This window comes from Thermobia domestica, chromosome 12, assembly GCF_964235325.1.
Source record: "Thermobia domestica chromosome 12, izTheDome1.hap1.1, whole genome shotgun sequence".
NCBI classification, from domain to species: Eukaryota; Metazoa; Arthropoda; class Insecta; order Zygentoma; family Lepismatidae; genus Thermobia; species Thermobia domestica.
Window position 1 is genome coordinate 227,146,861 of NC_137465.1, and position 23,425 is coordinate 227,170,285.

Below are 23,425 nucleotides of genomic sequence, written 5' to 3' on the forward strand. Positions count from 1 at the left end.
CACCACTTTTGTGCCCTATATTCAATGCTGTGATGACAGATATGATCATTTTAATACTCCTCCATGCATTATACTCATCCAACAAGGCTTGCAGTAAGATATAGATGTTCTCGGCGGATCTGCTTTCACAAACCAAAACTCTAAGACGAAGACTTCTTTCACAATTTTGCACTTGATAATCTTTTCTTCCTATTCTCGTCCCATCAAAATGCAAGCAGAATTCCTGTTCACCGAAAATTTCTTTAAGCCGGTTCTTCATTGTTTCAGCTTCCTTGATCACTCGACGCAAAATCCCCGATTATGAAGGTGTGGATACATTTACAGTATTTCTTTCTCAGCCAAGTTCCGAAGAACTTTCGCTGCTTTTCTTGTAGACAGAGACAGTTTTGACACGAATTTGGCTGCAGATTTTGTTGCTTGGTACTTACGTTTCATAAGAGGAGGCTCTTCTGAAAATTCAGAGTCACTGTTGACCTTACCTTCTTCAGTATCACTGATACTCACATGTTGCATTTGGCTTATACACGGACCAATTGAGCTATTTCGCCTTTTTGAAGAATGGATCGTTGATATAGAAGCAACTTTCTCGGTAGTGTATCCGACTCGGCCACCAGATTCAAGTTGTTTTCTGTACAATTCTTTATCTTCACTGCAAAGCCAGTTTCTTTTTTCTTTTGTAACATTGAAGACACTAGTGAGGGATTTTTTAAATACCTCATTCCTTCTTTCTCTATATTTTACGAACAACTGTATCAGCTTGGCAACTTTTGCTGAAATTTGCTGCATAGTAAGCAATGGAAAATTCAGCTTCTCCCAAAGTCTACACAGTTCTTAAGAGATTATCTTTATTCTATCCGACTGCCCTTTCAGTTCATCGTACAACCCCAAATATCTACCAACTATGTCTCTGTTTGTAGGCATTTTACACATTTCACTCATATCAGTTTTCATTTCTGGTATGCTGGGACGGCGTTTTCTACATGTCGCTAAATTCTGTGTCCACTTTTTTCCAGCTGATTCAACTGCTGATTTTGATCTTTTGGTTTTGAATGACATTCTTAATCTAAAAATAGAAGAGATCGCAATTAGAAAGACAATTGAGGGAAGCACTGTTGCAAATACGTATAAAAGCAAAGAATACTAGTTTTATCAGCGGCAAATCAACCTACTAGGCCCGTAACACCAATAAAACTGATTTGCAAAAGTGTTAAATGTGCATAGTATAAATTAAAATTTGGAAAATAACTCGTATCTATGTTGCTTACTTATAACTTACAACAAAAAACAATGTGTTATTTACATTGGAATCTTTGAATTTCTGCGTGCCTGATGGGTTGATGTGCAGACAAAGATCTGCACATTTTGATTGTAAATATACGACAAATAAATTACATTACCACAATTTATATTATACCAATGTCTATTAAACCTTTCCTAGATGCCAGACTTCTTTTCATTAGCATGTTTTGCGAATCAAAAATTCTTATCATTATATCGTTTTCTTCACTTACCTCGCATATGACAATAGATTAGGTGCGGGACGTTTTTCCAACCCCGAACGAAAATAACACCAGAGAAGTAACGTATAGGCAAAAGTTCATTAAATACAACATCAGGAAAATTAAAATTTTGTAAAAAGTTAAAAAGTCATATCCCTAATAACGAGTGAACCAATTGAAATTATTTTTTAGATATAATTATCAGGTACCTAGTACTTAATTTTTATCATATTACTTTACTTAAAATTGCATTTTCTAAAGGGAGTCGTAATTTATGCGAAAAATCTCGTATCTCGCAAGCCCGTCAAGTTAGGAAGGTCAAACTCCTATTGAAAATAAGCTAAGACGTGTCTCAGCGTTTTTGAAACTTCTCGTCTTGAAGAGACAAGAGTGTTCAAAGCGACGTTGTCTATTGTAAAAGTGATCAGACCAACGTTTAACAAGGAAGGGATCGTGAATTATGCAGAGTTCACGAAGGGGGGCACCAGGTAAACAAAGTTGGGAATCATTCAAGTATACAGATTAGTTTTAGAAGAGCAATAATTCGCCTTTTGTAACAATAACAATGTAATTAGCTTTAAATAAGGACCGCTTATTCTGATGGTTCTGTATATGAGAAACAGACAAACCAACAGACTTTCATACCATAACACCATATTCACGAAACTCACACGGCCTGGAAATCGAATCAGTGATCCAGTTCTCTACCACTGAGCTACCGTGTCTCCATTCATAAAGATAATCAAGAAAATTATGTCGCTTTTTGTGGAGGTCTGGGTTCAATTGGTCCTCACACCGTGAGTTGAATGCGAATGGAGATAAGGCGAAGATCAGTTGTTGGTGTGGATATATCTAACATAGTTAGGTACTACCTGATTGTGGTAGTTCAGTTACAACGTGAACTTGCGTAAAGACAGAGTACATATGGTACGTCTACAGAGCGTCATAAGGGCGTGTATGCTATACGAGCTATACGAGTTCAAACTGGGGTCAAACGCCGCTACAGTGGAGTGGAAGATATGCCAGGCCTTTGGTAAGGGTGTCGTGACTACGCGGACAGTGCAGTGGTGGTTTAACAAGAGTACGGATGGTGACAAAACACTCGAAGACGCACCACGTGTCGGAAGACCAACACATATACAAAATGAAGATATTCAGGGAGCAATTGAGGCGAACAGAGGCCAGACATGTGAGGAATTGGGACTACAATTCAGTGTAAGTGGAGAAACCATTCGGCAGCACCTCTATCACATTGGGAAACACTACAAGTTGGATCGATGGGTCCCACATGATTTGACTCCGAGCCGGAAGGCAATGCGAGCAGACACCTGTGTTTCTTTCCTGTCTTGTCTGAGGAAGGAGCCATTTATGGACAGGGTGTTGACATGTGATGAGAAAAAGTGGGTCCTGTACGAAACTCCACGGCGCCGTCATCATTGGATAGCATTCCATGAACAGGTTCCAAAACAGCCGAAACCAGCACTGCACCAGAAGGTCCTCCTGTGTGTTTGATGGACTGCTTGCGGCATCGTGCATCAGAAAATGCTACCAGCTGGTCAGGGTATTAATGCAACTGTGTAGTGTCAGCAGTGGAAACTTGTTCAAGAAAAAACTCAAAACTCTGGAGCCAGCACTTATGAATCGTAAAGAAGTCCTTCTCTTACAGGACAACGCTAAGCCCCACGTAGCTAGAATGACTCGGGGCACCATTCTACGCCTTGGATGGGAAACACTATTGCATCCGCCATACTCCCCGGACATTGCACCGTCCGATTATCACCTGTTCCATTCTTTGAATAATCACCTTAGAGGACGCCAGTTCAAATCCTAGTAGAGGTGCAAGATGAATTTAATACCTTCTTCGGTTCACGGTCCACCAAGTTCTACCGTGATGGAATCCATGGCCTTCTAGAACGTTGTCAGAAGGTCGTCGATACTGACGGGGACTATTTGATCTTCCAGGTACGTCTTAGGTAAAATATCGATGTTTGAAGGTGGTGGGTGAAAAAGTGACAGAACTTTCTTGGTTACCTTTATATTAACGAAAAGTGGTTGCAATTTCTAAACTTCTATTTTTCTATCTTAAAAACAAGAGAGAAAAATCGCTGATAACTTACATGGTACTAATATAAACCAGATTCACAATAATACTTTAGAAATTGTTCTTTGTTACTTGATTTTTTTTCAATAGTGAGATTTAAAAATTTAATGTAAAAAAATATTTCAGAGGATAAAATTCTTGGAGACTTTTACTGCCTAATAACTCCAGGAAGGCTGTATGCATGAAAAAGATTACAAGTTCAAAATTTCATTTTGTAAAGAAGCAGGCAATTCATTGCACATTATTTAAGATTGTAACACTGTAAAACTTATTGAAATTTTGTATCATGTTTAATAAGTAAATTATTGGACTGAGAAAAATGAGTTATGTGGACAGTAGACATTTTGTACAAATATATCGAATCTATATGTTTACTACGGAAATCTGTACGGAGCATGTTATCCATTTGCTACAAAGTACTATATTTTTCTTGCTTAGATGTGACGTCAAAGCGCTGCAGGAGGTCTGATATCTTAACAGTCTTCCGTATTACATACGTTATAGGTACATTACATACGTCAGCTACATGTTATATACGTCTATTTGTATTGAGATCCTGAGCGCCTATGTACAGCTCTTTCTGAAAATGAAATGAAATTTTTGAGTTTTACGTCCCACAATTATGCCGGTTAGGATAAAGTAGACGGTCATTATGAGAAATGAATGAAATGGTGGAATGAAGAAAGGGGAGGAAACGGGAGAACCCCGAGGAAAACCACACACACGGCGTTTGTCCAACACAAAGTTCACTTGGCGGGAGCAGGGTTTGAACCCGGTACCCCATGCACCAGAGGTGAACGCTCTACCACTGAGCCACCGCACCCCCTACAATTCTTTCTTTCGCACAGAAAGTGTGTTTATTCGGAACTCATACGGAAAGTACGGATAAAACATACGTTTTCAGTTATAGTAAGTTTGCTTCGGGATGTGACATAGGGTTGTAGGTTAAGTCCAAAAACTACAGGATTTACACATGTAACCTACGTTTTTACGTGCGCCACGTACGTTTTTTCTCTGTTGGAAATACACGAAATACTTTGTTCTAAAGTTTTGGTAGGTTTCAGTAACTCTAAAAAAGCTACTTGAAGTGTCTCTTTCAAGTTGTTTGTTACATTTAGCACTTACGTTAGTAGCATATACATGTACCGTATGTAGCGTATAGATATTATATATGTATATTTTGATATCAAATATTGTATTGATTTTTTAAAAATCTACAACAGTTGACTTATGATGTAAATTTTTACGCACGGTATATATTGGATTACAACATCATTCGAGAATATTTGGACAGAGAGAACGGCTGTATTATATAATTAGAGGCACCAGTTTTTCGCAATGCGCGATAAAACGAAATACGTCAGAATTAGACTTAAGTAATTTTCAGTTTCTTGACGTTTTATGATATACTATGTGTATTTTCATTGGTTTCCGTTGCGCGATCAAACGCGAAATTGACAGCTTTGTGCAAAATTTCTAAGAATACGCGAAATTTTAAAAATATGTTTTCATTACTTTAAAAACGCTAGTTTTCCACTGACGGAACGGTACAACGTGGCATGAACTGTGCATTTTGGGTGATTAAGACACGACTATAGGGAACATGTTGCCCGTTATCTATCACCATCGCAGCTGAATGGGGAGTTCCGAAGTAATGATTGTTTTAAGCTTGTTGCAAATGCACTTACATATGTGTGGCTTCCAACAAGCAATGCCAATTGTGAGAGATTTTTTCCAAGTATGGACTGATGATAAGTGACAAACGTTCAACAATGAAGGAAGAAAATGTGGAAACATGTAACATGCTTACATTTAATGCTTAAATGTAACTTATGCCTATGTGTTTATAGAAGACAGCAAAACTTTCCTACTCATAATAAGTTTAGTTCCTGATTTTCGTTTGATTTGAAAAAAATATAATTTTCTATAAATGAAATTGACATTGTCAATTGAAATATTCAGTGTATTTTGTTTCTAGGTAATTAATGGTTTATTTTTATAGTGGTCTATGAATAAAAAGGAACAATTGTAAAAATGTCAGGGAATTCTTTTCCATAAGAGCTACAAAAGGCGAAACTGCATTTGGAAAATGCGACAAAACGCGAAATATGATAAACGAAACGCAAAATTTTCAAATTCTTAGTGCGAAAAGCTCGTACCCCTATTTATAATGATATTGACGTTTAATTTCTCAAATAAGTAATTCGATACCCAATCATAGGTTTTTAGGATCTCCAGTTTTTCGTCTCTGAAGAAAGACTTATAGCAGTCACTAAAGAATTAACAAATTCAATGCCTGCCCTTAAAATACTCAAGAGCATTTAGTGTCCACGATCCATTTTTCATCATTAAAGGTAAATATTAGGTTATTTAAATTGAAAGAGCGAACATGCACGACGTAAAAATTCTACTAAACTCGACTATGACAGGGAATTTGTTAATGTTGCAACAAATATAATACATTAACTTACCACTTAGTAATAGGTTGGGGTAAATACTTCCCATGGTTAATTGAATCGCACTTTCTTCGTTGGTAGATACACTTGACACAAAAATACCTAAAGAAACAATAAAAAAAAATCGTTGTGCTCAATGAAGACAGAAAAGTCAACAATTAATAGTTTGTTCTTATGCTTTCTTATTCATGGTAAGGCATTCTAACAATATCATCGAGCTTAATTTTATTAGCTTAAATGATATGATCTCTCCTGTTTAATTTGCCATCTGTTATTTTATCTTACCTACCTTACCACATAGCTCTACAGCCCGATATGGGTCTTGGCTTCTTCCATCAGTTGCCTCCATCTTTTCCTGTCTCTGGCTGTCTGTTTCCAGTTAGCCACTTTCAATATCCGGAGATCCTCTTGCACATTATCTATCCATCTCTGTTTGGGTCTCCCTTTTCTTCTGCTAGAAAAGATCTTCTCACTCATGATCCTTTTGGGAAGGCGATCTTCTTCCATGCGTTCTACGTAACCCAGCCGTCTCAGTCTTTGTGCTTTTATGTATCGGACTATGTCTTTGTTTTCCAGAATTTCTTCTATTTCTCTATTGGAGCGTATTCTCCATTCCTCTCCAGCTTTCAAAGGGCCATAAATTTTCCATATTACTTTTCTTTCGAATACGCGTAGGTTATTTTCGTTTTCTTTGGTGAGTGTCCATACTTCTGAAGCATGCAGGGACGTAGTGTCCATTAAGGCTATAAGGCTTAGCCTATCCATTTATTTATACATCAGCCTCAAATGTTGCTTTTGGATATTGATACAATCAATTTTATTAAAATGGATTTATTTTATAATACGCTGTTGAATCATCAAGCGAGTTGAAGCGAAGCTTATGCAAGAACGCATTGAAGGCTATCGGCGTCTAGCCTTCCGCTTCTCTCATGGAATTGGGAGAATGGGGCGGTGATAATCACTTTCCCGCCACCCTCAGCAGACGAAAACTTCTTGAGCTATACACAAATTCAACATGATGCAACGAAAGTGGACGAATGTTGACGAAAGGCTAGCCTTTCGGGTGTTTGGCGAAACAAAAGCAACGGGATGCGGTCTTGTAAGAAAGTATAGAACAGAGACTATGAAAAATTTAGAAGTTCACGTTCAGTAACGAGTTTTGACCAAGAAAAAGAAAGAAAAAAAGAAGAGACGGAGAATAAAAATGTTATGTTATCATGAATAGTATTACTACATCAGGGACCTTATTGCGTACTGCTTTGCGTTATCACAGCGTAAAATTAAAATTTAGTTTTCGATAATTGGCATAGCAGTTATAATTGCTTGTTGTATTTTTTTGCGTTGCGTTGCTATCCGCAAGTTGTTTCGAAGATCGATACTGAAGGAGACCTCAGATGAGGTATAGTTTCTTTTTGTTTTTTTCATACTTTCAATCTAAAAAAAAAAACTTTTTCTGTAAAAATCATCAATTGACTGTGAGCTACTGCTCCACTGTTTTCTATTAGTATACTGATATGTGTTGATCTGGGTAAGTGCTTAAGTTTGTCTATGATTTGGGGAAGTTACACTTAAGATCGTCCTATAGCTATCCGTTTATATTTGTTTCTTTGAAACAGTAATACAGTGTATGTGTGATATGCAAGTATAGCATATGTAAGGAAACCGTATGTGTAAGGGAAATATGAAGCAGAACCACTCATATACTTTTTCTTGTATTGTATGAAAAATATATTGCATGAATTAGCATTTTTCTATCAAGCATTACAGCCAGGTCCGTGGTCAGAACACTAACACGTGATCGTTTAAATAAAGGCGGGATAGTTGTTTTGGGGGGTAACTTAAATTCACTTTACACTCATATATACATACAGCAAAAATTGGAAGTTTCAGGGGATTAGGCCCCTCCTAGCCACCCTCTAGCTACGAATCTAATTTCAGCATACCCATTTCAAAACTTCACGCTACGTTACTGGAAGCATATGTTACTATTGGTCTTATGAGGGTTCTATATATTTTTAATTTTGTGCTTCTGTTAATTACCTTATTTTTCAGCAGCATGTTGTTGGCGTGATAGGCTTTGTTTCCTGCTTGAATTCGTTCTTTTATTGCTATTGTTGTGTTGTTTTTGTTATCTATTAAGTATCCTAAATATTTAAATGTGGGTACACTTTCAAACGTCTTATTTTGTATCGTTATGTTCGTTGTATTTCTTCTATGTTCTGCAGTTGTTATTATAATATGTTTGGTTTTGCTCACGTTCACCTGTAATCCCATTACCGTGGTTGCTTTTTCCAGTTCTACGTACATTCTTTTCAGTTCGTTTTCTGTTCTTGCGATTATTGCAACATCATGGGCGTATGCACAGATTTGGCTGGTTTTATACATTATACTTCCTCGTTTGTCTATTTCTGTATGGCTGTGTGTAGGGCGATTATGAACAGTGTTGTTGATAATCCGTCTCCTTGTTTAACTCCTTTATCATATTGGAATTCTTCTCCTAATAACTGCTCTATTTTTACTTTTGCTGTTTTGTTGAGCGTCATCTGTACAAGTCTTATGAGTATTTTTTGGTATCCGCATGTTCTCAAGTGCCTCTGTGAGTCTGTTTCTGTCCACACTGTCGAAAGCCTGTTTGAAATCTATGAATAATATATGTAGATCCGTACCGTATTCATAACTTTTTTCTATTACCTGCAGGGGCGTCATTTCACACTTCGCTTGAGGGGGGCAAGAGCACCACCGACATAAGACTTTTACGTTTTGTACTAGTATATTTGTAGACAATCGATTAAAGTATATGTATTCCTCAAACTCTTGGGGGGGGGGGCAATTGCCCCCTCCTGCCCTCCCTAAATGACGCCCCTGATTACCTGCCTCATGATAAACAACTGGTCAATCGTGCTGCGATTTTTCCGAAATCCACATTGATATTCCCCCCTTCTCTGCATACTTCTTGATTCTATTGTTGATTATGCCTGTTAATATTTTGTATGATTCCTCTGTAGTTTTTAAAATCCATTCTATCTCCTTTTTTATGCAGAGGATGTATTATTCCTATCTTCCATCTGTCTGGTATGTCTTCTTCCATCCATATTTGCTGAATTATGTCATATAGTTTTTATTTCAGTTTAAGACCTGCATGTTTTATTAATTCTATGGTTATGCTATCTTCTCCCGGGGCCTTATTGTTCTTCAGTTTATTAATCATCTCTCCTATTTCTTCCTTCGAAGGTGCAGCTTCAACTTCTTCCTCATATTTTCCTTTCTTGTGTGCTTCAGCCATCTTATCTTTATCTATTTGCTCCTGTTGCTTCTCTTGTAGCTCTTCTTCCATCTGTGTCTGAGGGTTCAATAACATTTTAAAATAGTCTGTCCATATTTTCATTATTTTTTCTTTATCTCCTACTATTTCTCCTTTCTCGTTTTGTATCCTATCATTTTTGGCTGATAACCTCTTTTCATTCTCTTCATTGCTGCATAAAATTTTCTGGTTTCATTTCCTTTATTTAAGTTCTCTATTTCCTCTATCATACCTTTTATAATCTCTTTCTTTTTCTTTTTACAAACGTTTTTCGCTTGTTTCCTCAGCTCTTTATACCTTTCATAGTTGCTTCTTGTCTCTCTTTGTAGCATTTTTCTTCTTGCTTCATTTTTCTGGCTAATTATTTCTTGACATTCTTCATCAAACCACATTTTGCTTTATTGTTTACATTTTTCTTTACTCCAATTGTTTCCGTCGCAGCTTCCTTTATTACTGTTACAATTTCGTCCCATTTCTCTTGTATCGATGAGTTTACTTTTTCTGTCTTTTTTCACATTTACTTTCAATCGTGTCCTTGAATTTAGCAGCTTCTTCTCTGATCTTTAGTTTCTCTGTATTCAATTTCTCATTTGTAACTGTTTTCTGTTGCTGTTTTATGCATATTCTCTCCCTTAATTTTGTTTCCACTAGAAAGTGGTCTGTATCGCAGTTTGGACCCCTTCGGCTCTTAACATCTATTATGGAGGATGTATATCTGCGGTTGATAAGGACGTGATCTATTTGATTTATCGTATTATTATCAGGAGATTTCCAGGTTTCTAAGTGTATCTGCTTGTGTGGGAAGCTTGTACTCTTTACTACTAATTGGTTTCTTATTGCAAATTGAATTAGCAATTGCTCATTGTCACTACTTTCTTCATGCAGTGTATTTTTCCCAGTAACTTTCGTGTTTGCATCTCTGCTTCCTAGTTTGGCATTGAAGTCTCCCAGTACTATTATTGTATCATATTTCGGTGTGTTTTCGTAAGTTTCTTCTAAGTTCTCGTAGAATTCTTCTTTCTTTGCAATGTCTGTTTCTTCAGTAGGGGCGTAACCAGTGATTAAGTCGTGCATATGCACATGTGCATTTGCATGGATGAAGCACACATTTATATAACCCGTGCCTAAGCCGTTATGAGCACATGTGCATTTGCGTGGGTGAAGCACATTTAAATAACCCATGCTTAAGTCGTTGTGTGCACATGTGCATTTGTACGGCTGCTGCACATGTGTATGACACGTCCATAGTACCATGCAAGTGTATACTTTCACTTTCATTCTCCTAGTATTTAAACACTAGATATGGCTATAGTATTTTTAATTGAAAGTTTAATATTTTAAAATTATATTACACATTCTAAATAAACAATATAAAGTAGCCTGCATTTTTCGAAAGCCTAAGTAAATTCGAATAAATAATCTGAATTTGTGATTAAGCTGAATGACTGTAAAAACTGCGTAACGTCCGCTGAGCTAAGATATAAGATCAACAGGCGGCAGCACTGTACTGATCACTGCACTGTAACTACTGTCAGATAGTTCATAGGTTTTTCGTTGCGTCTGGAATATGCTTTTACACCACCTCTGCACTGCGAGGAAATTACCTGAGTCCTACATGTAAGTCACCTGTGTGCTGCATGTAAATCGAATACGTGCTACGTGTAAATCACCTGTGACCTAGATGTAAATCATATGACTACTGCGTGTAAATCACCTGTCCTACATGTAAATCACCTATGTGCTACATGTAAATCGAATACGTGCTACGTGTAAATCACCTCTGTCCTACATGAAAATCACCTGTGTACTACGTATAAATCACCTCTGTCCTACGTGTAAATCAGCTATGCGGTGTGCATTGCACATGTCCTGTGCACGTGAAGATGTTCAATAGGATCTGTGACGCTTACGTGCATCACATGTACAGTCGTGCATTTATACAGATGATGTATATGTTGCATCCGTGCAATTGTACATGTACTATACGGGTACTGTACGTGCATTGTGCTGTCTGGGTTGGCGCTTAGCACTTTCTTAATTCCGTCTGCGTCTTTTTCAGAATTCGTTTTCCTCACTTACATCTGCAGCACATTTCCCCTAATTGTTCCAAAAGATTCCTTTAAATATAACTCGTAAGATACCAATAAACCATGTGAGCTCCGTCGTAGCTAAGCAGTTAGCGTGGTATAGGAGACCCGGGTTCGATTCCCGGCGGGAGCTCATGTGATTCGGATTCTATGTTAATCAGTTGGTCCAATCTCATATAGCCTCGCTGCTGAACGGGACGATGAACCCAAAACCAACTCAACCAATAAACCATGTAAAAAAAAAAAAACTGCCGTAAGTGTAAACAGCAGGGCTACAGGTACAATTTCTATTAGATTTTGCAGCAAAATATAAATATGTTTGTTTTCTTCATTTAAAAGAAAAGAAAGAATATTACGGTACGCACTATCAATACTAAGTTGGTAGTCAACCATATTGGAAAATGGTACTACAGCCTTGACCAAACGTACTGAGCACCCTACAAAATTTTGCATGTGTGGGAGAACCATAGCAGTAAATAAATCCTGTTGGTTAGAAAGTATTTTGTCGGCATCTGAAAAAGGGGAAAAACAATGACCCATGTCAAAGCTGCGAATAAAGTTTCACCGAAGATTGATCAAATATCGTGTGGTCAGACGAGTTGAATTTTGAGTTAAGTTAATCAATTTAATGTTATATCACCTTTTAATAAGGTGATTAGAAAATTAAATGTATTAGTAAAAACAATAATGCGTGAAGTCTCTCAATATTTATTTACATTTCAGATTTTTGGTGTACTGGGTGTGACCTATGTTCGTCGCCAGGTAGGCGAAGAATATAAACGAGTGTGTATGGTACCGATTGTGAAACACGGCGGAGGCACTGTTATGATCTTGGGCTGCATAAGCACTGCTGGAGTGGGTCAAATGTGCGTGTGTGAAAGCTATATGAACTCTAGACAACACCTAAACGTCTTCGAATCTGCATCACTGCCCTCTTTTACATCATTTTTTGGTTATACAAATATGGACGGCGTTAAGTTCCAACTGCATAATGCAACCTGTCACAAAGCTGTTCTCACAATGGCTTGGTTCCAAGGTTGCGGCAAAAAATTGAGCTCCTGGAATGGCGTGCCCAATCACCAAACCTGAAGTCCATAGAACATTTATGGGGTTTATTAAAGCGCAACGTCAGGCGTTATAGAATTACTTCCAAAGAAGAGTTAAAGGATAGCTTGCGCCTTAGAGTGGAACGCTATAAATACCGAATATTTAATAAGCTTGTGGGCTCTCTACCAAAACGAATTTCTGCTGTAGTTAAGGCAAAGGGTGGGACCACTAAATATTGATTTTTGTACATAATAACATTATAAACTTATGCACGTTCTCTCAGTAGCATTTCATTTGATATTCTTCCCAAAATTCAAAGTTAACCTGGGTGGGGTGCTCAATACTTTTGGCCAAGGATGTAGAAGATTATCACAGGGGCGGATCCAAGGGCGATTGCCCCCCAGAAGATGAAACTTTCTTTTTATATATATAAATAAAACCCATTCCAGAGCTCTTAAAAGTAGCACTAAGTAGCAGTATTACAACCCACCGCCCCCCCTACAAGTCCGTCCTGGATCCGCCCCTGGATCATCATAAACATCTATCTTATAAATCTACACATTTTATGTAAAGTTAAAAACAGCAATTTCTATCTGAAGCAAATAACATATACAACCCATTCCTTTTCCTTTCAAAGAATTGTATTAAATTTGCTTTGATAACTTTTCTTTATAATTTTCAGTAATAAATCTGAATTTAACTTACCGTAAGACATTCCACAAATTCCTTGCGAAATAGCTAGGAAGATAGCCAACAGTCTGTTTCCTTCACAAGGAAGCTTATAAATATCTATCATTACGAAGAAAACGATGATAATCTGGCCAACCACAATCAGCATTTGACTTAATAGATGCGCCAACATTATTTCTATGTCGGTTGCACCTAGTAGAAGAGAAGAAAGTAGTAGAAAATGGATCGATCTGGAACAGACCTGAGCCAACCTAGGACAACTCACAAGCCCCTGGGAAAATGACCACCGTGCACCGTGAGACCACGGTCTTTTACGACCTCCATTTTAGGGGTGAATTCGTTCCCTTTTATGACCACTTTTTAGGGGGTGTATTCGTTCTCTTTTACGAGCACATTTTAGGGGGTGAACTCGTTCCCTTTTACGAGCATTTTTTCAACCCTTATTTTAATTACGAACACATAGAAGAGAAGATAACACATAACACTACGTAACATACAGCAGAACAGATAACACATAAGAGTACGTAACATAACAAGGGTGTATTCATTCTCTTTTATGAACATATTTTTCAACCCCTATTTTAACATAGGAGATAACACATAAGATTACGAACACATAGAAGAACAGATAACACATAAGACTACGTAACACACAGCAGAGCAGATAACACATAAGACTCGTTCTCTTTTACGACCTCCATTTTAAGGGGTGAATTTGTTCCCTTTTATGAGCACTTTTTCAACCCTTATTTTAACATAGGAGATAACACATAAGATTACGAACACATAGAAGAGAAGATAACACATAAAACTACGCAACACACAGCAGAGCAGATAACACATAAGAATATGAAACATAGCAAGGGTGTACTCGTTCCCTTTTATGAGCATATTTTCCAACCCCTATTCTGAACATAGTAGATAACACATAGAAGAGCAGATAACACATAGCACTATGTTAACATAGTAGGTAACATAAGATTACGAACATATATAAGAGCAGAAGACTACATAACATAGCAGGCCTCCATTTTAGGGGTGAACTCGTTCTCTTTTATGAGCATATTTTTCAACCCCTATTTTAACATAACAGAAATGACATAAGCATGTCCTCAAACTACTGACCATCGTGAACAAAGGTTAAACTCGAAAACGAAACAACATATCGAGGTGCTGTTTCCACATTTAGCAATTGGTCATCAAAAAAAGTACTGACCATCAAGGTCAAATGTCAAAACTCGAAAACGGAGCCACATACTCAGGTGCTGTTTCCACATTTAGTAATTGGTCATCAACCACTGCAAGTTCCAAAAATAATGATCATCGAGGTCAAAGGTCAAAATACTTAAAACCTAATAACTCGAAAACGGTGCCAAATATCGAAGTGGTGTTTCCATATTTAGTAATTGGTCATCAGGTACCACAAGTTCCAAAATAGTTGCCATCGAGGTCAAAGGTCAACATACTTAAAACCAAATAACTCTTAAATGGATCCACATATTGAGGTGCTGTTTCCAAATCTAGTAACTGGTCATCAACTACTACAAGTTCCAAAATAATGATCATCGAGGTCAAAGGTCAAAATACTTAAAACCTAATAACTCAGAAACGGATCCACATATTGAGGTGCTGTTTCCAAATCTAGTAACTGGTCATCATCTACTACAAGTTCCAAAAATAATGATCATCGAGGTCAAAGGTCAACATACTTAAAACCTAATAACACGAAAACTGAGCCACATATTGAGATGCTGTTTTCAAATCTAGTAACTGGTCATCATCTACTACAAGTTCCAAAAATAATGACCATCGAGGTCAAAGGTCAAAGTACTTAAAACCTAATTACTCGGAAATGGATCCACGTATTGAGGTGCTGTTTCCAAATCTGGTAATTGGTCATCAGGTACTACAAGTTTCAAAATAATGATCATCGAGGTCAAAGGTTAACATACTTAAAACCTAATAACACGAAAACTGAGCCACATATTGAGATGCTGTTTCCACATTTAGTAATCGACCACCAACTACTACAAGTTCCAAAAATAATGAATGCCCAATGAACCAACGAACGCGAATAACTCTTAAACAGAGCAACGTTTTGAGGTGCTGTTTCCAAATCTAGGAATACGTCATCAACTACTACATGTTCTGAAAACACTGACCATGGAGGTTAAAGGTCAAATATTTAAGCTTTAATAACTTTAAACAAAGCCTGTGTGACCTATTCAGTTTTGTACCAAGCAGAGAGAAGTGAAGAATGAAAACATATGACTGGCTTACTTCGAGAAAGAAAGCAACGATATACATTTTAACTAGCTGCGTATTTTAAATCATTTTGTACTATTTAAATAAACAATCGGATAAATTTAACCGGCTCAGAAGTTCAATACTATTTTGTACTCTTGAGTGAGCTTTCCAAGGACCATTTTTTAAACTAACTCAGAATTTCATTTCATTTTGTAATACTCAAATTTGGATGGAGTATTTAGTTTTGTTCGAACCAGAAAAATTTGATTGGATTATTTCCTTAGGTACCAACTGGAAAAAGTGAAGGGCCATTATTCAAATAAACGAAGGAATAGAGTATTTAGTTTTTGTACGAACTAGAAAAAAAGAAGTGAAGTATGAATAAAATTTAGGTGGACTATTTTCTTTTGTACCAACTGGAAAAGAGAAGAAGAGCTACTTTAACTAGCTCATTATGTACTGTTTAAGGAAACGAAAATTGACTATTTAACTAGCTCAGAATTTATGTAAGAATAATTTCGATGTTCTACTTTTTATACCAACGAGAAAAAAATGAACTAGCTGAATATACGAAATAATAAATTTAAGTGACCTATTCAATTTTGTACTACTCAAATAAACAATGGAGTATTTAGTTTTGCACCATTTTGGAGTATTCAAATAAACAAAGGAATTATAACTTGTGTCAACTCTAAAATTAATTAAACGAAGTAATGCATTTGAAAAACCGAAGTTGAGTATTTTATACCATTTTGTATTATTTCAACAAACAAAGGAATAAGCAAAACGAAGGCATAAATATGAGTGAGCTATTTAATTTTGTAGCTGAGTATTTTAACGAAAGAACAAAATTGTACTAACCAGAAAAAACCGAAGAAGGCCCATTTTAACTAACTGAGAATTTCTGTACCTTTTTGTACTATTTAAACAAACGATGGAGCAAATTTGAGTGGCCTGTTTTTTGTACTAACCAGAAAAATCGAAGAAGGTACCTTTATACTAGCTCAATGAACGAAAGAACAAATTTCGATGTTCTACTTTTTATACCAACGAGAAAAAAATGAACTAGCTGAATATACGAAAGAATAAATTTAAGTGACCTATTCAATTTTGTACCAATGAGAAATTTCATTTTTAACTGGTTCAGAATTTTACTACTCAAATAAACAATGGAATATTGTACCATTTTGGAGTTTTCAAATAAACAAAGGACTTTTATTTTGTGTCAACTTCAACAAACAAAAGGAAAAGCAAAAAAGGATCATTTTAACTAGTCTAATAAACGAAGGCATAAATATGAGTGAGCTATTTAATTTTGTAGCAACCAGGACTATTTTCTAACTAACTCAGAATTTCATTTCATTTTGTAATACTCAAATTTGGATGGAGTATTTAGTTTTGTTCGAACCAGAAAAATTTGATTGGATTATTTCCTTATGTACCAACTGGAAAAAGTGAAGGGTCATTAATCAAATAAACGAAGGAATAAATTTGGGTAGAATATTTAGTTTTGTACCTAGCAAAATAAGAAAAAGAATTGAAGAACGAATAAAATTTGGATGGACTATTTTCTTATGTACCAACAAAAAAAATGGAGCACCAGCGACAAAAAAGAAACCGAAGGAGGAATAAATTTGGGTGACCTAATGAGTTTTGTACTAAGCAGAAAAAAGCGAAGAATGTAAAATTTAAATAGCTCAGTATTTTTGTACTACTAAAATAAACGAAGGAATAAATTTAGGTGTTCTACAGAAGAAAACGGGGAAGGGCCATTTTATTTAATTTTGTAGTACTCAAAATATACAAAGATATAAATTTGTGTGACCCATTCAGTTTTGTACTAAGCAGAAAATTTGTTGGCTTTTTTAGAAAGACCATTTTATCTTTTTGTGCTCTACAAATAAACAGAGGAAAAGCAAAGAGAGACCATTTTATGTGCCTTTTGTAACGAAGAAACAATCCTGTTGCGAGTAGATCAATATGGCATTATTGCGACTTTCATTTTCGAATACATACGGATTAAGCCACTACGGCAAAAAAATACTACTCTCTCCTTATGCTTATTTGGAGCAGACTTAAGAGGACCAAGCATTAGAAACCCGCTAGTAGGGCGTCGATTCAGTAATCCATATTGGAGTATACCTTTTATACAACAAAACAAGCTTCTTAGCCCCACTCCAGAAATTAGAAAACAAATTCTTTCTTCTACGGTCTTCGGCATGCATTTTAGACCAAGGGCAGCAAGATTAATATTAAATAACACTTCTGCTGGATAGAAATTCGATTCTCTCGATCTTCTGCTTTATCCGGCAGCTTTACTTGGAAATTATCCACATCTAAGAAAAGAAAACGAATAGATAATTTTGAGACAGTTCCATATGAGTAAATACTGTAGTAGTAGAAACGATAGTTTTTTTTAATTAAGTAGAGATAAAGAGAGAGTGTGAAAAAATGGATAATTAAATTTTAAATCATTATTATTATCATTTTAGAGGTCAAAGGGAAGAATAAATGAATTTGAGTGACATATGTACGAACAAGATATGCCATTTTATTATATTATCGTGTGCTGTTTAAACAAATGTATGGAAATGCACTACTCAAATAAACGAAGGAATTTAGTTTTGTACCGGGAAAAAAGGAGTGAAGAATAAATAAAATTTGAATGGAATATTTTCTTTTGTACCAGCTGCGAAAAGTGAAGGAATTTAGTTTTGTACCATTGTATCAATTTAAGTATTTTGTACTATTTAGTACCACCGAGAAGGTGTAGAATATTTAGTTTTGCACTAAGGCTTCTTTACTTTTGTATTAACAACTAAAAACTTTAACACATACTTGGTTGTGTGAGTTACTGTTTTTTCATTTCCCTGTGGTACAACGTAATGGTCTACTATTAGATATTTTCGGTTACATAATGGTATACAGCCATGTTTTGTTGAGCATAATGCACACTATAACGATGTGGTAGAGAATTATTTGATGGATAGATATTATCGCTTCTTTCGCTATGGGGGAACGCAGGACACTTTGGATGAGTTATTAAAGTTTTGGAATCATGTGTGCGAGTTCAGGCCAAGTATCCAGATTGCAGATTTACTTGGTTGCTTTACACGATGTGGTAAAACTGGCCTTTTTGCGGTATCTCCTGATACCTATCTGTTGGACCTCGCGGTATTTGGAAACTTGGTGAAAAAGAATAACAAATGGTATTTCTCACAATAAAGCTATACATACAGAATAATCCATTATGGCAAAAAAAAAAATACTACTTTCTCCTTATGCTTAGTTGGAGTAGCCTTCGATAACAAGAATTTCCAATTAATAGTGGTATTGTACTGCACTTATAATAGTCTGTAATAGTGCAGTTTATTTTTCGAATGAGAATAGGTTTTAAAGGTGTATTGTAGTCTACCAGCAATAATGATCTCTAAGAGAGTTATTAGGAAAAGATAACAATTACACCGCCATTCTGCGAACACATTTATACGATCCAATTTCTCAGATTTAAGGCTAAATTAAATGGGCAAGAGATGTACAGTATTTGGGAGATATAATTAAGCAGTACTAGGATGTGCCAATAGAAAAACATGCCTATTAACACTATTTGTAATAACGATGATTCCGTGGGTGTAGATTGTCTTAGATAGAATACAGGTAACTCTTCCATTAAAATTTACAACTATGTAATTGATTTTCTTCATTGTTCGGACAAGCGTTTACAGGGTATTGCGAGATGGGAAGCAATTATCTTTAACCACTATACTGATGAGTGGATCCAATTTTACACATCAAAGAATATTTACAGATGCTTATTGGAGTTGCCGGATAAAGCAGAAGATCGAGAGAATCGAATTTCTATCCAGCAGAAGTGTTATTTAATATTAATCTTGCTGCCCTTGGTCTAAAATGCATGCCGAAGACCGTAGAAGAAAGAATTTGTTTTCTAATTTCTGGAGTGGGGCTAAGAAGCTTGTTTTGTTGTATAAAAGGTATACTCCAATATGGATTACTGAATCGACGCCCTACTAGCGGGTTTCTAATGCTTGGTCCTCTTAAGTCTGCTCCAAATAAGCATAAGGAGAGAGTAGTATTTTTTTGCCGTAGTGGCTTAATCCGTATGTATTCGAAAATGAAAGTCGCAATAATGCCATATTGATCTACTCGCAACAGGATTGTTTCTTCGTTACAAAAGGCACATAAAATGGTCTCTCTTTGCTTTTCCTCTGTTTATTTGTAGAGCACAAAAAGATAAAATGGTCTTTCTAAAAAAGCCAACAAATTTTCTGCTTAGTACAAAACTGAATGGGTCACACAAATTTATATCTTTGTATATTTTGAGTACTACAAAATTAAATAAAATGGCCCTTCCCCGTTTTCTTCTGTAGAACACCTAAATTTATTCCTTCGTTTATTTTAGTAGTACAAAAATACTGAGCTATTTAAATTTTACATTCTTCGCTTTTTTCTGCTTAGTACAAAACTCATTAGGTCACCCAAATTTATTCCTCCTTCGGTTTCTTTTTTGTCGCTGGTGCTCCATTTTTTTTGTTGGTACATAAGAAAATAGTCCATCCAAATTTTATTCGTTCTTCAATTCTTTTTCTTATTTTGCTAGGTACAAAACTAAATATTCTACCCAAATTTATTCCTTCGTTTATTTGATTAATGACCCTTCACTTTTTCCAGTTGGTACATAAGGAAATAATCCAATCAAATTTTTCTGGTTCGAACAAAACTAAATACTCCATCCAAATTTGAGTATTACAAAATGAAATGAAATTCTGAGTTAGTTAGAAAATAGTCCTGGTTGCTACAAAATTAAATAGCTCACTCATATTTATGCCTTCGTTTATTAGACTAGTTAAAATGATCCTTTTTTGCTTTTCCTTTTGTTTGTTGAAGTTGACACAAAATAAAAGTCCTTTGTTTATTTGAAAACTCCAAAATGGTACAATATTCCATTGTTTATTTGAGTAGTAAAATTCTGAACCAGTTAAAAATGAAATTTCTCATTGGTACAAAATTGAATAGGTCACTTAAATTTATTCTTTCGTATATTCAGCTAGTTCATTTTTTTCTCGTTGGTATAAAAAGTAGAACATCGAAATTTGTTCTTTCGTTCATTGAGCTAGTATAAAGGTACCTTCTTCGATTTTTCTGGTTAGTACAAAAAACAGGCCACTCAAATTTGCTCCATCGTTTGTTTAAATAGTACAAAAAGGTACAGAAATTCTCAGTTAGTTAAAATGGGCCTTCTTCGGTTTTTTCTGGTTAGTACAATTTTGTTCTTTCGTTAAAATACTCAGCTACAAAATTAAATAGCTCACTCATATTTATGCCTTCGTTTTGCTTATTCCTTTGTTTGTTGAAATAATACAAAATGGTATAAAATACTCAACTTCGGTTTTTCAAATGCATTACTTCGTTTAATTAATTTTAGAGTTGACACAAGTTATAATTCCTTTGTTTATTTGAATACTCCAAAATGGTGCAAAACTAAATACTCCATTGTTTATTTGAGTAGTACAAAATTGAATAGGTCACTTAAATTTATTATTTCGTATATTCAGCTAGTTCATTTTTTTCTCGTTGGTATAAAAAGTAGAACATCGAAATTATTCTTACATAAATTCTGAGCTAGTTAAATAGTCAATTTTCGTTTCCTTAAACAGTACATAATGAGCTAGTTAAAGTAGCTCTTCTTCTCTTTTCCAGTTGGTACAAAAGAAAATAGTCCACCTAAATTTTATTCATACTTCACTTCTTTTTTTCTAGTTCGTACAAAAACTAAATACTCTATTCCTTCGTTTATTTGAATAATGGCCCTTCACTTTTTCCAGTTGGTACCTAAGGAAATAATCCAATCAAATTTTTCTGGTTCGAACAAAACTAAATACTCCATCCAAATTTGAGTATTACAAAATGAAATGAAATTCTGAGTTAGTTTAAAAAATGGTCCTTGGAAAGCTCACTCAAGAGTACAAAATAGTATTGAACTTCTGAGCCGGTTAAATTTATCCGATTGTTTATTTAAATAGTACAAAATGATTTAAAATACGCAGCTAGTTAAAATGTATATCGTTGCTTTCTTTCTCGAAGTAAGCCAGTCATATTTATTCATTCTTCACTTTTCTCTGCTTGGTACAAAACTGAATAGGTCACACAGGTTTTGTTTAAAGTTATTAAGGCTTAAATATTTAACCATTGACCTCGATAGTCAGTACTTTTGGAACAAGTAATAGTTGATGACGTATTACTAAATGTGGAAACAGCACCTCAAAACGTTGCTCTGTTTAAGAGTTATTCGCGTTCGTTGGTTCATTGGGCATTCATTATTTTTGGAACTTGTAGTAGTTGGTGGTCGATTACTAAATGTGGAAACAGCATCTCAATATGTGGCTCAGTTTTCGTGTTATTAGGTTTTAAGTATGTTAACCTTTGACCTCGATGATCATTATTTTGAAACTTGTAGTACCTGATGACCAATTACCAGATTTGGAAACAGCACCTCAATACGTGGATCCATTTCCGAGTAATTAGGTTTTAAGTACTTTGACCTTTGACCTCGATGGTCATTATTTTTGGAACTTGTAGTAGATGATGACCAGTTACTAGATTTGAAAACAGCATCTCAATATGTGGCTCAGTTGTCGTGTTATTAGGTTTTAAGTATGTTGACCTTTGACCTTGATGATCATTATTTTTGGAACTTGTAGTAGATGATGACCAGTTACTAGATTTGAAAACAGCATCTCAATACGTTGCTTCGTTTTCGAGTTATTGGGTTTTAAGTATTTTGACCTTTGACCTCGGTGACCACTATTTTGGAACTTGCACTAGTTGATGACCAATTACCAGATTTGGAAACAGCACCTCAATACGTGGATCCATTTCCGAGTAATTAGGTTTTAAGTACTTTGACCTTTGACCTCGATGGTCACTATTTTGGAACTTGCACTAGTTGATGACCTATTACTAGATTTGGAAACAGCACCTCTATACGTTGCTTCGTTTTCGAGTTATTGGGTTTTAAGTATTTTGACCTTTGACCTCGATGACCACTATTTTGGAACTTGTGGTACCTGATGACCTATTACTCAATGTGGAAACACCACCTCAATATGTGGATCCATTTTCGAGTAATTAGGTTTTAAGTATGTTGACCTTTGACCTCGATGGCCACTATTTTGGAACTTGTGGTACCTGATGACCTATTACTCAATGTGGAAACAGCACCTGAGTATGTGGCTCCGTTTTCGAGTTTTGACCTTTGACCAATTGCTAAATGTGGAAACAGCACCTCGATATGTTGTTTCGTTTTCGAGTTTGACCTTTGTTCACGATGGTCAGTAGTTTGAGGACATGCTTATGTCATTTCTGCTATGTTAAAATGTTCAAATAGGGGTTGAAAATATGCTCATAAAAGGGAACGAGTTCACCCCCAAAATGGAGGCCTGCTATGTTATGTAGTCTTCTGCTCTTATATATGTTCGTAATCTTATGTTACCTACTATGTTAACATAGTGCTATGTGTTATCTGCTCTTCTATGTGTTATCTACTATGTTCAGAATAGGGGTTGGAAAATATGCTCATAAAAGGGAATGAGTTCACCCCTTCTATGTTTCATATTCTTATGTGTTATCTGCTCTGCTGTGTGTTGCGTAGTTTTATGTGTTATCTTCTCTTCTATGTGTTCGTAATCTTATGTGTTATCTCCTATGTTAAAATAAGGGTTGAAAAAGTGCTCATAAAAGGGAACGAGTACACCCCCTAAAATGGAGGTCGTAAAAGAGAACGAGGTCACCTCCTTAAAAGTGCTCATAAAAGGGAATGAATACACCCCTAAAATGGAGGTCGTAAAAGGCCGTGGGCTCACGGTGCACGGTGGTCATTTTCTCAGTGGCTTGTGAGTTGTCCTAGGTTGGCTCAGGTCTGAGCCAGATCGATCCATTTTCTACTACTGAAGAAGTAAAAAAAGAACAAGTGAATATCG

At 35.8% G+C, this 23,425-nt stretch overlaps 1 protein-coding gene across 1 annotated transcript in view; it reads right to left on the bottom strand.

Annotated features, from left to right (window-relative positions):
- LOC145667076 (ABC transporter G family member 20-like) overlaps window positions 1–23,425 on the bottom strand; it is a 212,112-nt gene that overhangs the window by 12,703 nt on the left and 175,984 nt on the right. The window contains exons 15-16 of the mRNA XM_081734790.1: window positions 13,197–13,373; window positions 6,072–6,158 (exon numbers count right to left, since the gene is read on the bottom strand). Coding sequence (XP_081590916.1) covers window positions 6,072–6,158; window positions 13,197–13,373 — 264 coding nt within the window. The remainder of the gene's footprint in view (window positions 1–6,071; window positions 6,159–13,196; window positions 13,374–23,425) is intronic.